The sequence below is a fragment of the Ammospiza caudacuta genome, chromosome 2 (genome assembly GCF_027887145.1).
Source record: "Ammospiza caudacuta isolate bAmmCau1 chromosome 2, bAmmCau1.pri, whole genome shotgun sequence".
Classification (NCBI taxonomy): domain Eukaryota; kingdom Metazoa; phylum Chordata; class Aves; order Passeriformes; family Passerellidae; genus Ammospiza; species Ammospiza caudacuta.
This window is the reverse complement of record NC_080594.1, coordinates 112603262-112619375: the sequence shown is the minus strand read 5'-3', so window position 1 is coordinate 112619375 and position 16114 is coordinate 112603262. Positions and strand designations below refer to the sequence as shown.

At 39.2% G+C, this 16114-nt stretch overlaps 1 protein-coding gene across 1 annotated transcript in view; it reads right to left on the bottom strand.

Moving 5' to 3' along the window:
• The window catches only part of SYTL5 (synaptotagmin like 5), a 51288-nt gene extending 43493 nt beyond the window's left edge, over nucleotides 1-7795 (bottom strand). Inside the window, exon 1 of the mRNA XM_058800118.1 lies at nucleotides 7677-7795. Within this exon, the coding sequence (XP_058656101.1) occupies nucleotides 7677-7795 (119 nt within the window). The remainder of the gene's footprint in view (nucleotides 1-7676) is intronic.
• Between the last annotated feature and the right edge of the window lie 8319 nt (nucleotides 7796-16114).

The following is a 16114-nucleotide window of genomic DNA, read 5'->3' as shown; positions in this document are numbered from 1 at the left end:
AAAACTTGTGTCTCAGACAGAGTCAGAGCCAGCTGACTGTGATTGGCCATTAATTAGAAATAACCACATGAGACCAATCACCTGTTGCATTCCACAGCAGCAGATAACCATTGTTTACATTTTGTTCCTGAAGCTTCTCAGCTTCTTAGGAGAAAAGATCTTAAAGAAAAGATTTTTCATAAAATGTGTCTGTGACAGCAACCCACCCCCAGAATACTCTGGACAACACCACATCTATCTGCTTGAATAACAAATACACCTTTAGGTACTTGGGAAGATCTCTAATTACCCCTGAGTTTATGGTCACTCACATCTCACTAACCATCAAACAGCACTCACAAATGTTTAATGATTTTATGACACCCTCCAGCAATGTGGAGTTGTCAGAGATAAAGTGCTGTGGCCACTCCGAGTGCCAGCTGATCTTAGGGAAATTTGTTGATTGATTGTGCTTTCACACAGTCAGAGGTATTGCAGCACTTTCCAGGTTCAAATTCACCTTGCCCTGGACTTTTGCAATGACCTCAGGAGCAGGAATTCCAGGAGATCTGTCTGACCTGTGAGGACTGAGGCCAAGAAGACGTTGTGCACATTGGCCTTTTCCACATGCTTTGTCACTGGGTCCTCTATTGCACCAGCAGCAGGCCCACACCTTTCCTTGCTTTCCTTTAGCCTCCATTTTCACAATTACAATGTTCTCCTGTTTATCTCACCTAATTTGATTGCCAAACTGGACCACCACTTCTTTACCTGATCATTGGTCATTCTCTCTCTACCTCATCTTTTTCATGGTCTCCTGTCAAAATTGGGACTTTTATACAGCAGGGCCACTGAGGAATGTTCAACAGAGAGTCTTTGAGAGAAAACTGCATTTTTACTTTTTATTCAGGTTTGCAAGGATTTCGTCAATCACATACCAAAGAACTAATAATTCCGTTCCGGGTTCTTTTGGCTTCATTACCTGCAAGCAAACCAAGCACCCGATCCTTACCCAAGTGTCAGAGTAACTCAGAAGATAAAAAATTGCTCATGCTCAAATCTCAAAAGGGTCAGAATACTATGCACAAGCAAAGGCTTATTTTTTCATAACAGATTTCTTTCCAGTGGCTTAATTTTACTGAAAAAAATAAATTAATCATGACCCATTGCATTTCAGGAACTTGACACACAGTTATTGGCAGATGCCATCTTTTTGGAATAATCACCGTGTCCTGTGCACTGCATCCAGGTGTCTAATGATGAAACAGAGCCTCCACTGAACTCCTTCCACTCCAGACTTCTCCTTCCCCACTGCAACTTTCAGGCCCTTCTATGCTTAGTTAGAAGTATTATTAGGCAAAAAATCTGTTTTAAGTAGTTCCAATTTAAAATTGGGAAATGTCTGTAGGCCCAAAACAATAAACAGAGCATTTTTTTTAATAGTTTGCTTAGAGACCAACATCTTGGAAAACATATCAGTGTTCTTGTGACATTACAAAGACATTATTCCTGCTATTCAGGAGGTGTGATTGCAACAGTATTTCCCAGTGCTTATGTGAAACACAATCTAAAATTCTTATCAGGTGATAGCTGATCTGCTAACAGTGGAAATCCTGAGAAGTGTTTGTTTTCTTATTTTTGAATATAAATTGCCTTTGATGACTTCCAGGGAACTGAGACAAAATAAATGAATCCACAGTTACTCCACTCAATTAAAAATTAAGAAATAAAAATTTAAAAAAGAAGCAAAGAGTGCATGGACAGATACACAGGATGTGAACATTCGAGATTCCCTGTTTTATTTGTTGAGCTGAACTTCTGATTGACTGCAACAAATACATTCATATCTTCAGAAAATAAAAAATGAACTGTCTCAAGGGCCAGGAAGAGCAGGAGGAGGTGGGCGAGTAATTTGACAAAATCCATCGTCATAACAGTCCCTAAACAAGCCCAGCTGAGCTGCACTGATTCACTGTACTGAAAAGGGATAACAAATGCAGCCTGTAGCTGCACTGACTTACCACTACATTATTTCCCAGGGCAGGAAGCAGCTGGATTATAAACACCCAATTTCCTTGTGGCAGTCTAACATTTGCGCTCTCCATAATTTTAATGGAATACATTTAAAGATGGAGTTAGATATTTTTAATCACAAATATTAAACAAGAATTAATCTTTATCCACCTTCTCCTAGTAATATGAAAAGGAAAATAAAACTCAGCAGAAGCCAATTTAACAGGCTTCTGAGAAAAAGGATCCTATCATTCATTGAAGGTTCTAAACCTTTCATTAAAATGGCTGTTTGATAAAAGATAGCTATTAAAAATAAATTTGCTTCTGCCAAGCTTAATAGAATATGTAGCCATTTTTCTAAACTATATATTTATATTAAGATCCTTATACTGTCTGAGAAAATATGTTAAGCACATTGGAGAAGAGCTCTGTTGTAACCAGATTCCAGGTAACACTGAATGCCTCAACCTGAGCCTTTCCAAAGGTGGCCTCAAAGGCCAATGTAAAATACAGCAGGAAACAAAACAAAACAAAACAAAAACCACCACAGAAACTGACTCCCAAATTCACAGCTCTAGGCACAGTTGTCAGGGGCACAGGAATCCCTGAAGAAGTCGGGTCTTCCCCTACAGATGCTGAAATCAATGAGGCAAAGGTTCCTGTTCCTTCCCAAATGCAGCCTCAAGGGATGAAATATTCTCAAACCCCTATAACACTGCAAAGAGGAAGCAAGGAGAAACCTTAGCAGACCCATTTCTTATTAAATTAAGCTTTACCCTAGAGAATATTTATGCCTCAAAAATAAAATAGATACACTGCTGCAAGAGGCAAGACATTCTTTGCCCAAGCCATTCACTTAAATGAACACCATAATTTCCTTTTAACTTTGTAAGCATTATCCACTTCTTTATGTTAGGTAACTTTTCCTTTAATACCAAATTGACTGGTCTGGATGGTTTTTTTCTATTTCAGTGGGATTTTAGAAAACTTTATTTTGATTTTTTTTCTAATTTATCTCCTCCCCATTAAAAAAAAACCAAAGCCAAACAAACTGTTAAATGTAATAGCATACATAATTCCTGAGTTTGATTTTTCAGATTTCTCCTGGATCTTCTTTCTCCCCATTTCAAAACCCTTTCTCCTCTGAAGATGTAGAGCAGCATAATCCAAGTCTACCTAATTTTATTTTGCCGTACTAAATTTCCAGAGTTTAATGGGTCATAAAATATTGAATTAAAATTTTAAAAAGGGCAACCCTTTCCCTCCCTCAGTCAATTATTATTAAAGAGTTTGGCAGGAAAAAAAATTGAGTTACTTTTGTACAGACAAATAGAAACATCCTTGTTCTGAACCTGTGCAGCTGCTAACTTTGATATTGAAGAACTTTTTCTGTGCAGGAACTGGCATCAACATACTTGAGTATGAGGAAGAAAGGCAATTTTCTTTCCAGAGTGATTCTCAGTACTTTCTTCAAATTCAGCCAGATTCCCTTCACTGTCTGGCACAGCATGCAGGAAATAACAGTAAATATTGTTGGGAATTCACAAAAAGAACTGGGCTATTACCAACTTCCATTGAGGTCTCCTTGAATTATAAAATATGAGTCCTTGAAGTATTTTTATACTTAATAAGCACAGGTTTTCACATTTTGTTTATGTAGCAGCTCAACGTGATAAAAATTGTGTTAAGAAAACCTAAGTATGGAGGCACGTTGATGACAACACAGGGAAACAAACAAAGAATGAATTTATAAAGAAAAAGAGATCTGGCATAAGAAATGACAGAACAGAGCCCAGTGAAAAGAAGGAGAGCAGGCATTGGAACTGAAATTATACTGGCTATCATAATGATGGCAAACTCCCATAGATGGAACTTTTTCTGAGTAACTCAGTCACTTATTCTCTCAAATAAAAATGGTCACTAAGATAAAAACCAAAAAACACAAAAAACAAAAAAAACAAAAAACAAAAAACAAACAAAAAAAAAAAAAAAAAACAAAAAACAAAAAAACAAAAAGAGAAAAAACAAAAAGAGATCTCCTGTTGTTTTCTTCCAGTCCTCAATAAAACAGACTCTCCCAGCATATGAAAATTAATCACCATGAGAAATTCTTTCACCACTGCAGGATTGTGGTTCTCAAAGAACACAGGACAGCAAAACAGGCACCTCCATCCTTAGATGCAATAGTAACAAGTAATAGTAACATCCTTGCTTGCAATAGTAACTGTCCTTGATGGAAAAGCCTCTGATTCAAAAATAACAAAGTGTTAGACTGTGTTAAATACACCTCATAAACGACTGGGATGCCAGACAGGAATTTTGCAGCTTCCAGGTACAGATGGCCAATGAGCTTTAACACAAGGACTCTCTCCTTGAAATATTTATAAGCATGCACCATATTACATACATTATCCTGCAACCATTTTGTGCTTATAAACAAATCCAAATGTATACTCAGCAGATCAATCACTTCCCATTCCAGTCCTCCAACTTCTGCTTTTCTAAAGTACTGCCTGGAGCTACCACATGGTGGTATCCATGCTAACAATTTCTCCTATATTATAATGAACTTAATACCATAAATTGTTTCCATGGATCTCTTTGGACTGATAAGAGGATGTCATTTTAGCCGGATGAAAAGACAGGAATGCTAACTTTCCTTGTCAGTACAGACCTGGGGCTGGTGCAATTCTTACACAACTTCTGGTAACCTAAATGCTGACAGAGAGGTTCAAGCCACAACCCATTAAAGCCTTTTTTTTGGACAAAACTGCAATTTTCTCAGCACAGCAATTGTTACTTTATCTCCTCTAAAAGCATGGCATTTGTAGCTGTGCTTCATAAAGAATGGAAAAGAACTTTGTATTTTAAACCCTAACAAAATAGTTAAGGTAAGAATTAATGATTTTACTAAAATAATCTTAGCAGTTGAAAAAAAACATGATGGTAATTCAACTGACATCAAAAGCATCATAAAGCAATGCTTAGAACACTGCAGGTTATTTGCACAAATAATCTATTAACAGCTTCAAATCAATATTCAAAGAAAATATCCAGTCATGCAAGATGCATCTTAGAGTTAAGAACATAAATCATAATCTTTATTAAGGAGGTTATTTGTATTATCAAAACTAGAAAAGTTTCTATGTATTATCAACAGAGAAAAAGGACTTGATGACTTCTGTGTTTCTCTCTCATGTGGGTGAAATAATTGTGCATCAAACAAAAATACAAGAACAGCCACCTGCCCTCCAGAAAACAAGTATGAGCAGCCATAGTAAAAGCAATCCTTAAGCATTTCATTATTAGGATATCCTCTTGCATTTACCATTGCTTTCACAATGAATAGAAAGGTCTTTTTAAGTTAAAAGGGCTTTTGAAAACTAATGGGAAGAGAAAAAACCAAAAATTATTGAGATAGATTCAGAAAGAATGGAACAGGATAATAAGAATTCCTCAGTACAAAGTACAAGTAAGCTTCTTCCCAGAGTGGAAAATGCCTTGAAAATAAATAAAAAGGGACTTGCTCTTTGCAAAGTACTTCAATAAAGTATATAACAGATTGTACCAAATGGAATTTTAAAGACAACAAATGGTCCCCTGAAGTATGCTTATAAGCCGTGATTATAGATCCTTGCCAAGTTGTACTGAGAAAGAGAAAATAAAAAGCCTCATAGGAAGCAGTTAGCTATCAAATTCTTTATAGTTTTTATACTATGGAAATCTTTTATAGACCACATTGCACTCTTATCAGGCAAAGTATGGTCTAGTGACAGTAAATAGGAAGCCCATTGGTTCACACACAGGTGCTAGAAGTGTGAATAAGCACCACATTGCATCATTAGTTATTCTAATTAGCATTTTATTTCAGATTAGCTTGACTTTGAGTATTTTCTTAGGATGCTTCTTTACGAAAATACTGATAGGCCAATACCACCTGTGACTTCACTGAACTGTGCTGAGCTGTCCTCTCCAGGGGTGCTGCAAGCTCAGCAAATATGGCAGATTGAATTCCAGAAATGCCATAAGAAGCAGGAAAAAAAAAAAGCAGCAACAAAAGAAACCTCAAACTAACCAAATGAAATGAAGCAAAAAACCCCACAAAACCTCAGGAGTTTTAAATTTCCATTTGAGATTGGGAAATGACAATAGTAGAAAAGAAGCTTTCAGAGGCTTTATGAATCCAGTGATCTGATCCTCTCCATACTGATGCCTTTGACAGATAATTATTGGCACATCACACATTTCCAAGGCCACCACCTCAGGAAACCAAATTAATTTATTTGAAATTTTTATTTTATTACTAAACAGAGCAGAATGCTCTGGAACAAACAGTGCTCCATCTGTTTTCTTTTTCATCTCACAAACCATTAAGGAGACAAAATGATTAATTTTTCCTCACCACCGTAAAGAAACACCATTTCTCAGCCCCTCTTTTCAGATGAGCCACTGTGCTCCCCCAGGTAAATGGGCTGCACACCAACAGGGCATTGCACTCAGACTGGGTTCAGTTGAAGGAGAAAAGCTTTCAAAACCTGTATCTAACTCTGCACAGATTTCCAAATAATGGAAATTCATTAAATTTCCATTAATTTTCAAATAATGATTTTAAACAGTAGGAGCTTCAGCAGGTGCTGAACATACACCTTTGCAATGTCTAAAATGTCTTTGCACAATGCCTAAAATGTTTTTAGAAAATAAAAGGCAAGAACAATGAAGCCTGGCCTTGGGATTCATGGGCAGAAACCAGCAAAGGCTGGAAATTTTCCCTGTGTCACTTGTTATATCCAGCAGCCTCAGCAACACCAAGTGCTGCATCCCTCCACACTAAGCCTCTTTCCCAGAACCAGCACTGAGAAACTCCAAAAGGGCAGTGGGGGGGAGTGAAATGAAGCATCCAAACCATCCTTGAAATGCACAGGGACCTTTCCAGAACTGACACTTAGCTGAACTAACTCAAACTGAGCTTTCTAAAACTGCTGACTCAGCCTGCCTCCTCACCTTGCTCTCTGAACTTTACTTTTTACTTTTCTGAATAGAAAAAGAACGCATGGACTCTATTAATACCTTGAGACTCTACTTCTCCCAACAGTGACTTTTGAGATAAATACCTGAGATTTTTAATTTTATTTATTAGTAAATCTAAATAATTTGAAAAATTAGGTGTCCCTCCTCCCTATTCTGTGAGCACCACAGCAGAAAGGAGGACACCATCATGCATTTGTCCCATGCTCTAGGAAGTCCTGAACAGAGGCAGATGCCAGCTTTCTGTCCCTCTGACACCTTCCAAACTTCTGTCCCTCAGCCAGCTTTGTAGACAGGCTCTGTGTGCAGCTCATCTCAGAGGGAGAGTTCCATAGCCTTACTAAAACTTCCCATTTACAGAGGGAAATTCAGCCAAACCAGACTAAATTTACACAATCTGAAATTTAAAAAAACAGCATTACGTACTTTGGCACTTGTTATCTTTCTTATACTTTTGTCTTGAAGCAATGCACATGATTTTTGTTTACTGAGAACCATACTAGCAAGCAATTTTCTTTTTAAGATGCTTTACTTGAACATCCAATTACCTGTGTCACCTTGCAGCACTCATCCTTGTATGAGGCACGTAGAAAACCTTCACTGGGTACCACAAAAACATCTACCAACCATATATGCAAAAGCAACAATAAAAAAGTTACCTGATTCTTTTATCTTCAACTTTTTTCAAGTACTCATCTCTCTTCAATACTCCCAAGATTGTTTCCCTTTCGTGTTCCAACAGAAATGACAAATTGATGATCTCTGAGTGCTTTGTCATGGTCCTTCCACAGCCACTCCAGCGATGACCACTTTTGGCAATCAATACTGCAAGGATTTATTTGCACAGGTCCAAAGGCACCTTTGTGGCAGAGTTACAGGATCCACACAATCAAGAGGTATTTTGGAAAATGCTTCTTTGAATTAACTGGGTGTCAAGATTGTATTGCTTTTCCTTCCAGCTACACAAGAAATAAAGGTTTTTCCTTTGTTTCTTCCTTGGGAAAGGCAGTCATGTTCCTGGTTCCTGGCTGTCCCCTGGGTCCTGGCTGATGCTCACTCCAAGCCTTCAGATTTCATCTACTGCAGCTGCAGAATCAGCTTCCTGAAGAATTGTAATTTGGAGCCACAAAATCACTGGGTATATTTATATCAAACTACCTGAAAGTCAGAACAAATTGTGTGGGTGATTTTGAAATTACCATCAGAGTCTGATTTGACAAAAGCTAAATCTAGCAATGGTTTGGAAGTCACTGAATAATGGCCTACAGATATGAGGTTGTTTCAAGGGCTACTTAAACACAACTGACATAAAAGTTTGGTGTTTTTTCCTAAGAAAAGAGTAAAAGATTCACTGTTTCTGCAATACAGATCCAACTATCAGGTCACCTTCGTCAGTAAGAGCACAGGACAGGAAGGTGATACACAAACTGAAGCACACAAGTCATTGCAAGGCAGAAATACAAGTCAGGAGAGCCAGTTTTGAGCTTCTCATCGCTGCAAATTGGGAAACAAGCACACCACAGACAAATACTTTTGGTCAGATTGCTTTCTTAGACATACAACAGCTAAGTAATAAAACCACACATGGAAAAAATACTTTTATTCTCTGCATTTATTTTAATAGGAAAAAACAACACACACACACACACACCCAAAAAAAACCCTAAAGCTGGACCATTAAGTTTGTTCTTCAATTCTTGAAAAAGGTGTTTCTATTCATACCATAAGACCAAGTTACTTGTAAGCAAAAGGAGGAAATCCAACATGTGAACTCTTCTTTGTTATTACCAAGAAGGTCAGGCTCTTCCTTGAACTGCTTAGAAAAATGCCTGGTGAAAGCACTTTAACCCAAGCAGATCATAACATCAGCAGACTGGGGAGCATGGGGCATCAACACAAATCTCACAGAGTCATCGTTTGTCTGGTCAAGGACCTCTGAAATTCTGTTTGCTGATTTTCCTTGCAGGGGCAGCATGGGTGACATTATTTTCACAGGCTTTTCTTATTTTTTACTGGGGAAAAAAGGACCGAGCTTTATTGGAAATGGAAAGCCAAGAGGCAAAGGGGAAAGACTGAATGAAACAATTAGAAATTAGGGACAACAAAAGTGTTAAAAACTATCTCTGACCCACTATTAACCCATTACTGGGTTGATGGCGTGCTACAGGTAAGCAGTGCAGTGGGATGGCAGGCAGGCTGCCAAGAACACTCTACCTTGTGAGATATTCTGGCAAGGGGAGCTCAGGGGAGATAAAAACTGCTTGATAAGGTTAACTTGACATCTAGTAATTTCTTATCAGCTTTTCTTTTAGCTCTAAAGAGATTAGTACTGCTACCAGACCAGACAAAAGCCTCAAATATTCCCTTTGACTTAGTGTGTTGCTGATCCTTGAATGTCCTGGGAGATTATTCTCTCAGTGCAGGGAGGCGCACATGACATCCAAAATTTCTAAAGCCATAATTGGGAATCCAGTTATTTCGTTTGCCACCTGGAGGGTCAAATACACAGAGCCCAGAGCAGAACTAAGCACTGGTAGGAGTGATGAGACCACAAACTCTCAGATAAATCAGACAAAATTTCAGAGAGTGCTACACATTCCTGGCTAGATGTAAATCAGCTGAAAGATCATTCCATTTAGTTTCTTACAGGGAATGAATCGTAAAACACAGTGGTCCATTCAACAAAACTGTGGTATCTCATGCTGACAAATGTATTATGGTGAACTCTGTGAATCTTGACTAGAAATCATTACAGTCTTGTTTGTAAAGACAACAGAAACTATGTCAGAGTTTGCAATGTAGAGAAAAATGCAAAGCATTATGAAGTTTATCAGATGGACAGAGAGACATAAATTATTTTCATGTTACCCACATTAACAGAAATATGTTTGTAGTAGATTCTATTCTTATAGAATGAGTATAATCAACTGCAGTTGAATTCTATTCACAATGGTTTGTGTGGCTTTCTTTGTGTTTTTTACTGAACATTCCATGCAGTTTATCCTTCAGTCACATCTATGACAAAACCTTGTGGATTTTAACTGTCCTTATCACCTAACAGAGGGATTTGGCAGCTATCAGGAAATATAAGTTTACCTGCATATGTGTTCAACCAGTTTTATGTAGATTAAAGTACATTGTCAATTAGCAACAGAATCCTCCTACAGAACCAGGATGGCTGCCTGTTTAATTGTCTCAGTATTAGCAGGATATAAACCTCACCAACGAGAGTTTAAAAAAGCAGCATCCTCCAATTACCTTATTGCTTTTGTGGACAGCACACTGAGCACAAATGCAGGTTTTGTGTTCAGGCTGCAGTGACAGAGCTGATGCTGGAGCAGCCCAGTTTTCCTGCATGCCACCTGTCCAACACATGTGCACTTACCAGAGAACTGACAGAAAGATTCAGACTCACCTCACCTTCCAGATTTTCTTCTGCACTATGAAATTGCCACTCAAAAATATGATTTCCTAACCAGATACTCCCTCCCTGATGAAACTTCAGCAAATACCTCAAGAGAAGCTCCTCTTTGCTCAGACAGGCTTCCTTCTACACATGTTGCACTCATGATCTCTGCCTAGATAAAATTCTGTACCCCAGGCTAGCTGAAGTAGTGGCAGCAGTTAACTTTGCATAAAACAGGTTTTCCCAATTCTTTTATAATTTTTAGACAATATTACCCTTGCCAGGCTAATTTTTAGGACTGAAGATGCTGCAGGTATCTTTACCCCTAAGGAAGCAGATCTAGTAAAAAATCCTTGGTCCTGCATTCTCCATCACTTCTGCCTAATTAGACAGATTCTGTTTGAAGCTATAAAGGCTGTTGCTTGTTTTGCCTTGTGCTGGTACAAGATGTGCCCAAACCACCCCCACCTCACAGGAGACCACCTGGTCTGGCCCCTACCCTCTGTGGCACATGTAGTTGTTAAACAGGAGAACAGTGACCTGTTCTCCTCTATTGGAAAGCAGACTAAAGAGTACAGAGACACTGTTTTCAATAATCTACCACTTAAGACTTCCCTGCTTTATACAACACATTATTAGAGATTAGGCCTGTATTTCAAATTAAGACTTAATAGGAAAATTTGCTCTTCTCCTTTCCTGTTGCTACTTTTGCTCTCTCTCTAAATGGTCCAGAATAAATTAGCTGACAAAAGCTGAATCATGAATCAACCTAGGGCTCCAAAACAAAACCAGTCAGCCAGCCTTTAAAAGGTGACAATGCTCCTTTTAACATACTTGTGATGTTTTATTAAGCAGCCCTGGGGCTGATTAGGAAATGTAGTTGCTTTCATCCTAAAGTGAGTGAAGATTTCACATAACAGAGCATTTGAGGAGCACTAAAATGTGAATTAGGACGCTGGGAAAAATGCAAACCTCTCCTAAAAGGATAGGCTTTGCTCTAATCTCCATACAATATGTAAAGAGAACATTAATTTCTTGATTCAGAGTAAAGCAAAGATCTGATATCAGGTGTGCAGAGGAAGGAGGCACTTCTTTCATTCCTGCTGCACTGTGACATAATCCCAAGGCTGTATGGAAGTGAGCTTCTCAAGCAGGTGGTTGTTGTCTCATGAGAAGGTAGAAAAGACTTTCCCCAAAGCTTTTGCCACTTCTCTTACCTCATAGAAATGTATCTCCAGAATGGAGTTTTACTCTTTGAAGCTATTGTTGAAGGAAGATACATTAGAAATAACATGCACTTATTAGCATAAGGCAGCAAAATTAGACAAAAATTAATAAAAAGGTACAGTTTATCCTGCACATAACTGCATTCACTGCACACAGGTATCATATCTATCCAGAGAGCATTTCCTCATCCTCCCAAGACAAAAGAATTAAGGATTGCCTAAAAAAACCCAACAACACAAAAAAGCAGGAAAAAAAAAAAAAAGCTTTACAATGTGGAAGAACACACCACTTATTTTTGCTAACTGTAGTCACACAGTTGTTTGTGACAATTACAGCACCCCCAAAACTGAACCTCCCTGAGGGGCACCAGTTCAGAGGCACAGGAGTTATGGTGAATCCTCTTCAGTCAGTGAGGTTTGCAGTTACCACAGGCACAGTGACCATGAATGTTCCTCCTGGGCATCCTCCTGAGCCCAGCAAGACAGCTGTCCTCTGCACTCCAAAACACCTCTGCTTCATCTCTCCCCCATCTTCCTGGGAAGGAGGAGAAGCATCCTGCTCCCTAGAGACAGAGATGAAAGGAAGGGAGAGGAATTATCCTCTTTTCTTCAATGGCTCTGTCATCAAATTGCCTCATGCAAGAAATTGCTCCCACTGTTGAACCATTATGTTTACTTAGCTGGAAGCCAGGACCTGGAACAATTTAGTGACTCGGCAAGAGAGGAAACATTTTCCACATGCACTGACTGCAGTGGCACAGGACCCACAGCATTGCCTCACCCTGAGTGACAGAGCCTCCACCTGCTGCTGGCAGGAAACTCTTTGCAAGCAGAGAAATATTGTTTGCACTACACATATTTACTAGCATGGGTGTATTTAGGATAGGCACAAACTGTATCTTCCTACTGGTAAGGAAATTCCTACCAAGAGCAGCTGAATGCAGCGTGGTGTGGTGGCTGTGATTGACTTTTGCCACTTTAGAAGCTGAGATGGATCATGTCCTGACAAGGCAGCAGTCACTGCTGGAAACAAAGCTGCATGGGGCACAACAGCCTAGCTGGAAACTCCACAGGAACAGGATTAGTGGCATTACTGACTCTTCCCTGTGCTTCAGGAAGCCACCTCCCAGCTCAGTGCTGGCGCTGTGGATCACAGCATGGTGAATCTAAATCCAGTGCACGCAGCTTCAACACTCAAATGAAAAGAGGCACATATCATATATGTGCTGCTTAAAACACACAAATCCTCTGTACACTGAGTTCATTCACATGGGAGTCTGAAGTAAAACTCAAAACTAAGGTGGCATCCGTAGGCAGCCACCAAAGCACGGTCCACATCCACATCCACAGCTGTTTTTCTCTTAGGTAGCCACCAAAGCATGGTCCACATCCACAGCTATTTCTCTTTTTTGAGGCCCACAGACACATGTAAGCCAATGATGGAGGAAGGAGGGGAAGGGCTGCCCACGTTAGTTCTAATAAAATGGCAGGAAGACATAAAAAGGCACAAATATAAAGCTTACCATGCTGAAACTGTAGTGCCCAGCTTGGTTTCTCCTGCTCTCACTTAAGCCTGCTGCTTGTAGAATGCCATGAATAGGAGCAAGAAAAACCAGCTTCACTTCCCAGCAATGTGTTTGCAGAGGGCACACGCCCAGGTGAGCAAACCAAGTGTCAGCAGGTGCTGAAGGACCAGGAAATGCTTGCTGCACAAAATCTACAAATTTGTAAGGTGAGATAGAGCCAGTCAAGACACCAAAGTCAAGTGGCAAGAAAGGAAAACCAAGCCACACTTGTTGAATGTGATCTTGGTTAGTTGCACATGAATTGGACTGAGTGAGAGCTCTGGTCAGTATTACAATGTACATAGTGAGCAGATTCTTTGGTTAAGAGCAATCCTCAAAGACCTTTAGAGTAGGAGCTGGAAGTCATGTATTGCAATAAAGAAAGGATCATGTCCAAGTGACAGCAACACTGTTTGAAGAGTCATTTTAGGCACAAGTCGGTATCAAGTGCACTGGAATGAACACAGGTTGAGAGAGAAGTTGAAAATATGATTCCTTATGTCTGCTGCTTTCTAATCAGAGCGGTATGAGAGTGTTTGACTTCAGAGTAATTAGAAAAAATCAGATTTGTTAATCAAACAAACCCAATGGATTCAGAAGCAGTTCATTTTTCAGGTTGGGCACAATTCCAGCTGTCTGGAAATGTCTTGGCAGAGCTGTTGTGTCCCTCCCTACAGGAGTGCACATCTCTGCAACCACAGGCAATGCCTGCGAGCTATATCTAATTTCTACAATTACTGTAATAATATTTCCAAACCAAAATCATGAGTGTTTAAAGACTAAAGCAATAAAGTTAAAGCTCATTAAGTCTATGGAGCAGACCTTGCTGTGTAAGAAAGCAGTAAATTAACTTGCCTGACTGTGCAAATAAGAGAGCTAGGACTAAGCTCAGCACTGACAACCTGACCATTCATTAAACATTGCTCCTTCTGCAGGTCTCAACCTGATTGTTTTTCAGCCTTGATAGAAAGCATTAAGTAACACCAAAAAAAAACATTTAAAAAAAATTACATGTTCTGTTTCCCTGCTGTAGAAATTTAGGCTCATGTAACTGCACAGTCAGGTTACAAGCCTCAGGAACAGAGAACAGCAATGCCCAGAGAGAGCTCATTGGAGACACTGCTGGCTGCCACCCCAACAAGCTTGGCTGATTTTTCAAACTGGGGAAAATGCAGCAGCCATTCAGGCAGGGGATCAAGTGCAGAGCAAACCACAGGTAGAGAGAACACCAGGCAGTTTGTTGGGGAACATAAGCTCATGCTCCCTAGAGATCCTACAAAACAGTGAAAGAATTTAACTCCTTCAGAGATGCTTTGGAATAAACAAATATCTAAGAATCTTTTCTATATTAAGAGAAGATTCAGGGGTGTGACTGTGTTCACAGGGGTCTCAGGTTGAGGAAAGAGACAAGGATTTGACTCCATGTTTCAGAAGGCTTGATTTATTATATTATGATATATATTATATTAAAACTATACTAAAAGAATAGAAGAAAGGATTTTATCAGAAGGCTAGGTAAGGATAGAATAAGAAAGAATGATAACAAAGGCTTCTGGCCTGGACTCTCTGTCCCAGCCAGCTGGGCTGTGATTGGCCATTAATTAGAAACAACCACATGGGCCAATCACAGATGCACCTGTTGCGTTCCACAGCAGCAGATAATCAATGTTTACATTTTGTTCCTGAGGCCTCCCAGCTTCTCAGGAGAAAAAATCCTAAGGAAAGGATTTTTCATAAAAGATGTCTGTGACACAGGGGAATCCGTCATGTTTAAAATAATTTATTTACAAACAGGAGGCAAGGAGTGGGAAGAATGACACAATAGGGTGGCAACCTTTTTCTTTTGTTTTGCTCATGATTAGGTAAATATGGTTTACCTTCCTGGTTGAGTATTCAGCCAGAAAAGAAGATACTTCCCAGGGCAAGAACGGAAAGAAAATTCAGTGTGTCAGTTTGCCAAATCAAAGAAACCAAACAGATCTGAATCAAAGAATGAATGAAGGAAAAATACTTCTGCTATTGTTAAGCAAATAGCATCTGTGCAATGTTAAATCAGCCATGAAAATATGAGTCAGGGCTTGAGTCATCTCAGTCTTATTACTTAGTCACAGTGTGTGAAGGCAGCAATTCATTCAGCACTGAACTTTACCTTAATACGTGTAAGTTAATCCCTGCATCTTTGTACTTTCTGTGATGAAATGGAAAGAGAAGCAGTAAACTGAGGTCTAGAATAGAATGGACTTATACACAGTTGTAAAAAAAGTTCTAATATTGACCTCACATGTTTTGCTTAATGCATAAATTATGAATTTAACCAAGACTCACCATTATGAAATTTAACTAAGACAAGAAAATGTATCAGTTTTTTACTTCTAAAAATCTGTAGCACCCTTTCCCCACATTATAATACACATGGTGTTTTGGGAGCAGGAAAAAACTTGTTGACATTGAACTATTGTAGAAAATGAAAGCAAGTACAATGCCAGCAAGATTTCTAATTCTTCTTTCTAGCTACCAGTGTTTCTTTACAATGCCAACACAGTTCAGGGGAAGTTAAATTGATACTGATATTGTGCTATGACATGACTGCATTTGACACCAGGATCACAGGAATGGAGCAGCTCACACAGGACAGCAAAAAACCCCTCTCATGTTCATTACAGATCTGGTTACAAATTTTATTCATCATCCTTAAGTTCCCTGTCTCCTGTTCACTGGATTTTGAGGCTGCAGCCACCACCAGGTGTTGTGAGATCCCTGGGGCAGTGGTCTGTACTGCAGCACTGTTACAGGCAGCTTCATCTGACATGAAGAAGAAAATGCATGGTAGAACAAATGCACTATTTTCATTCCTTAACAAGACTCCCTTATAAAGATATTTGTTTCTTTTAACTGCAGCA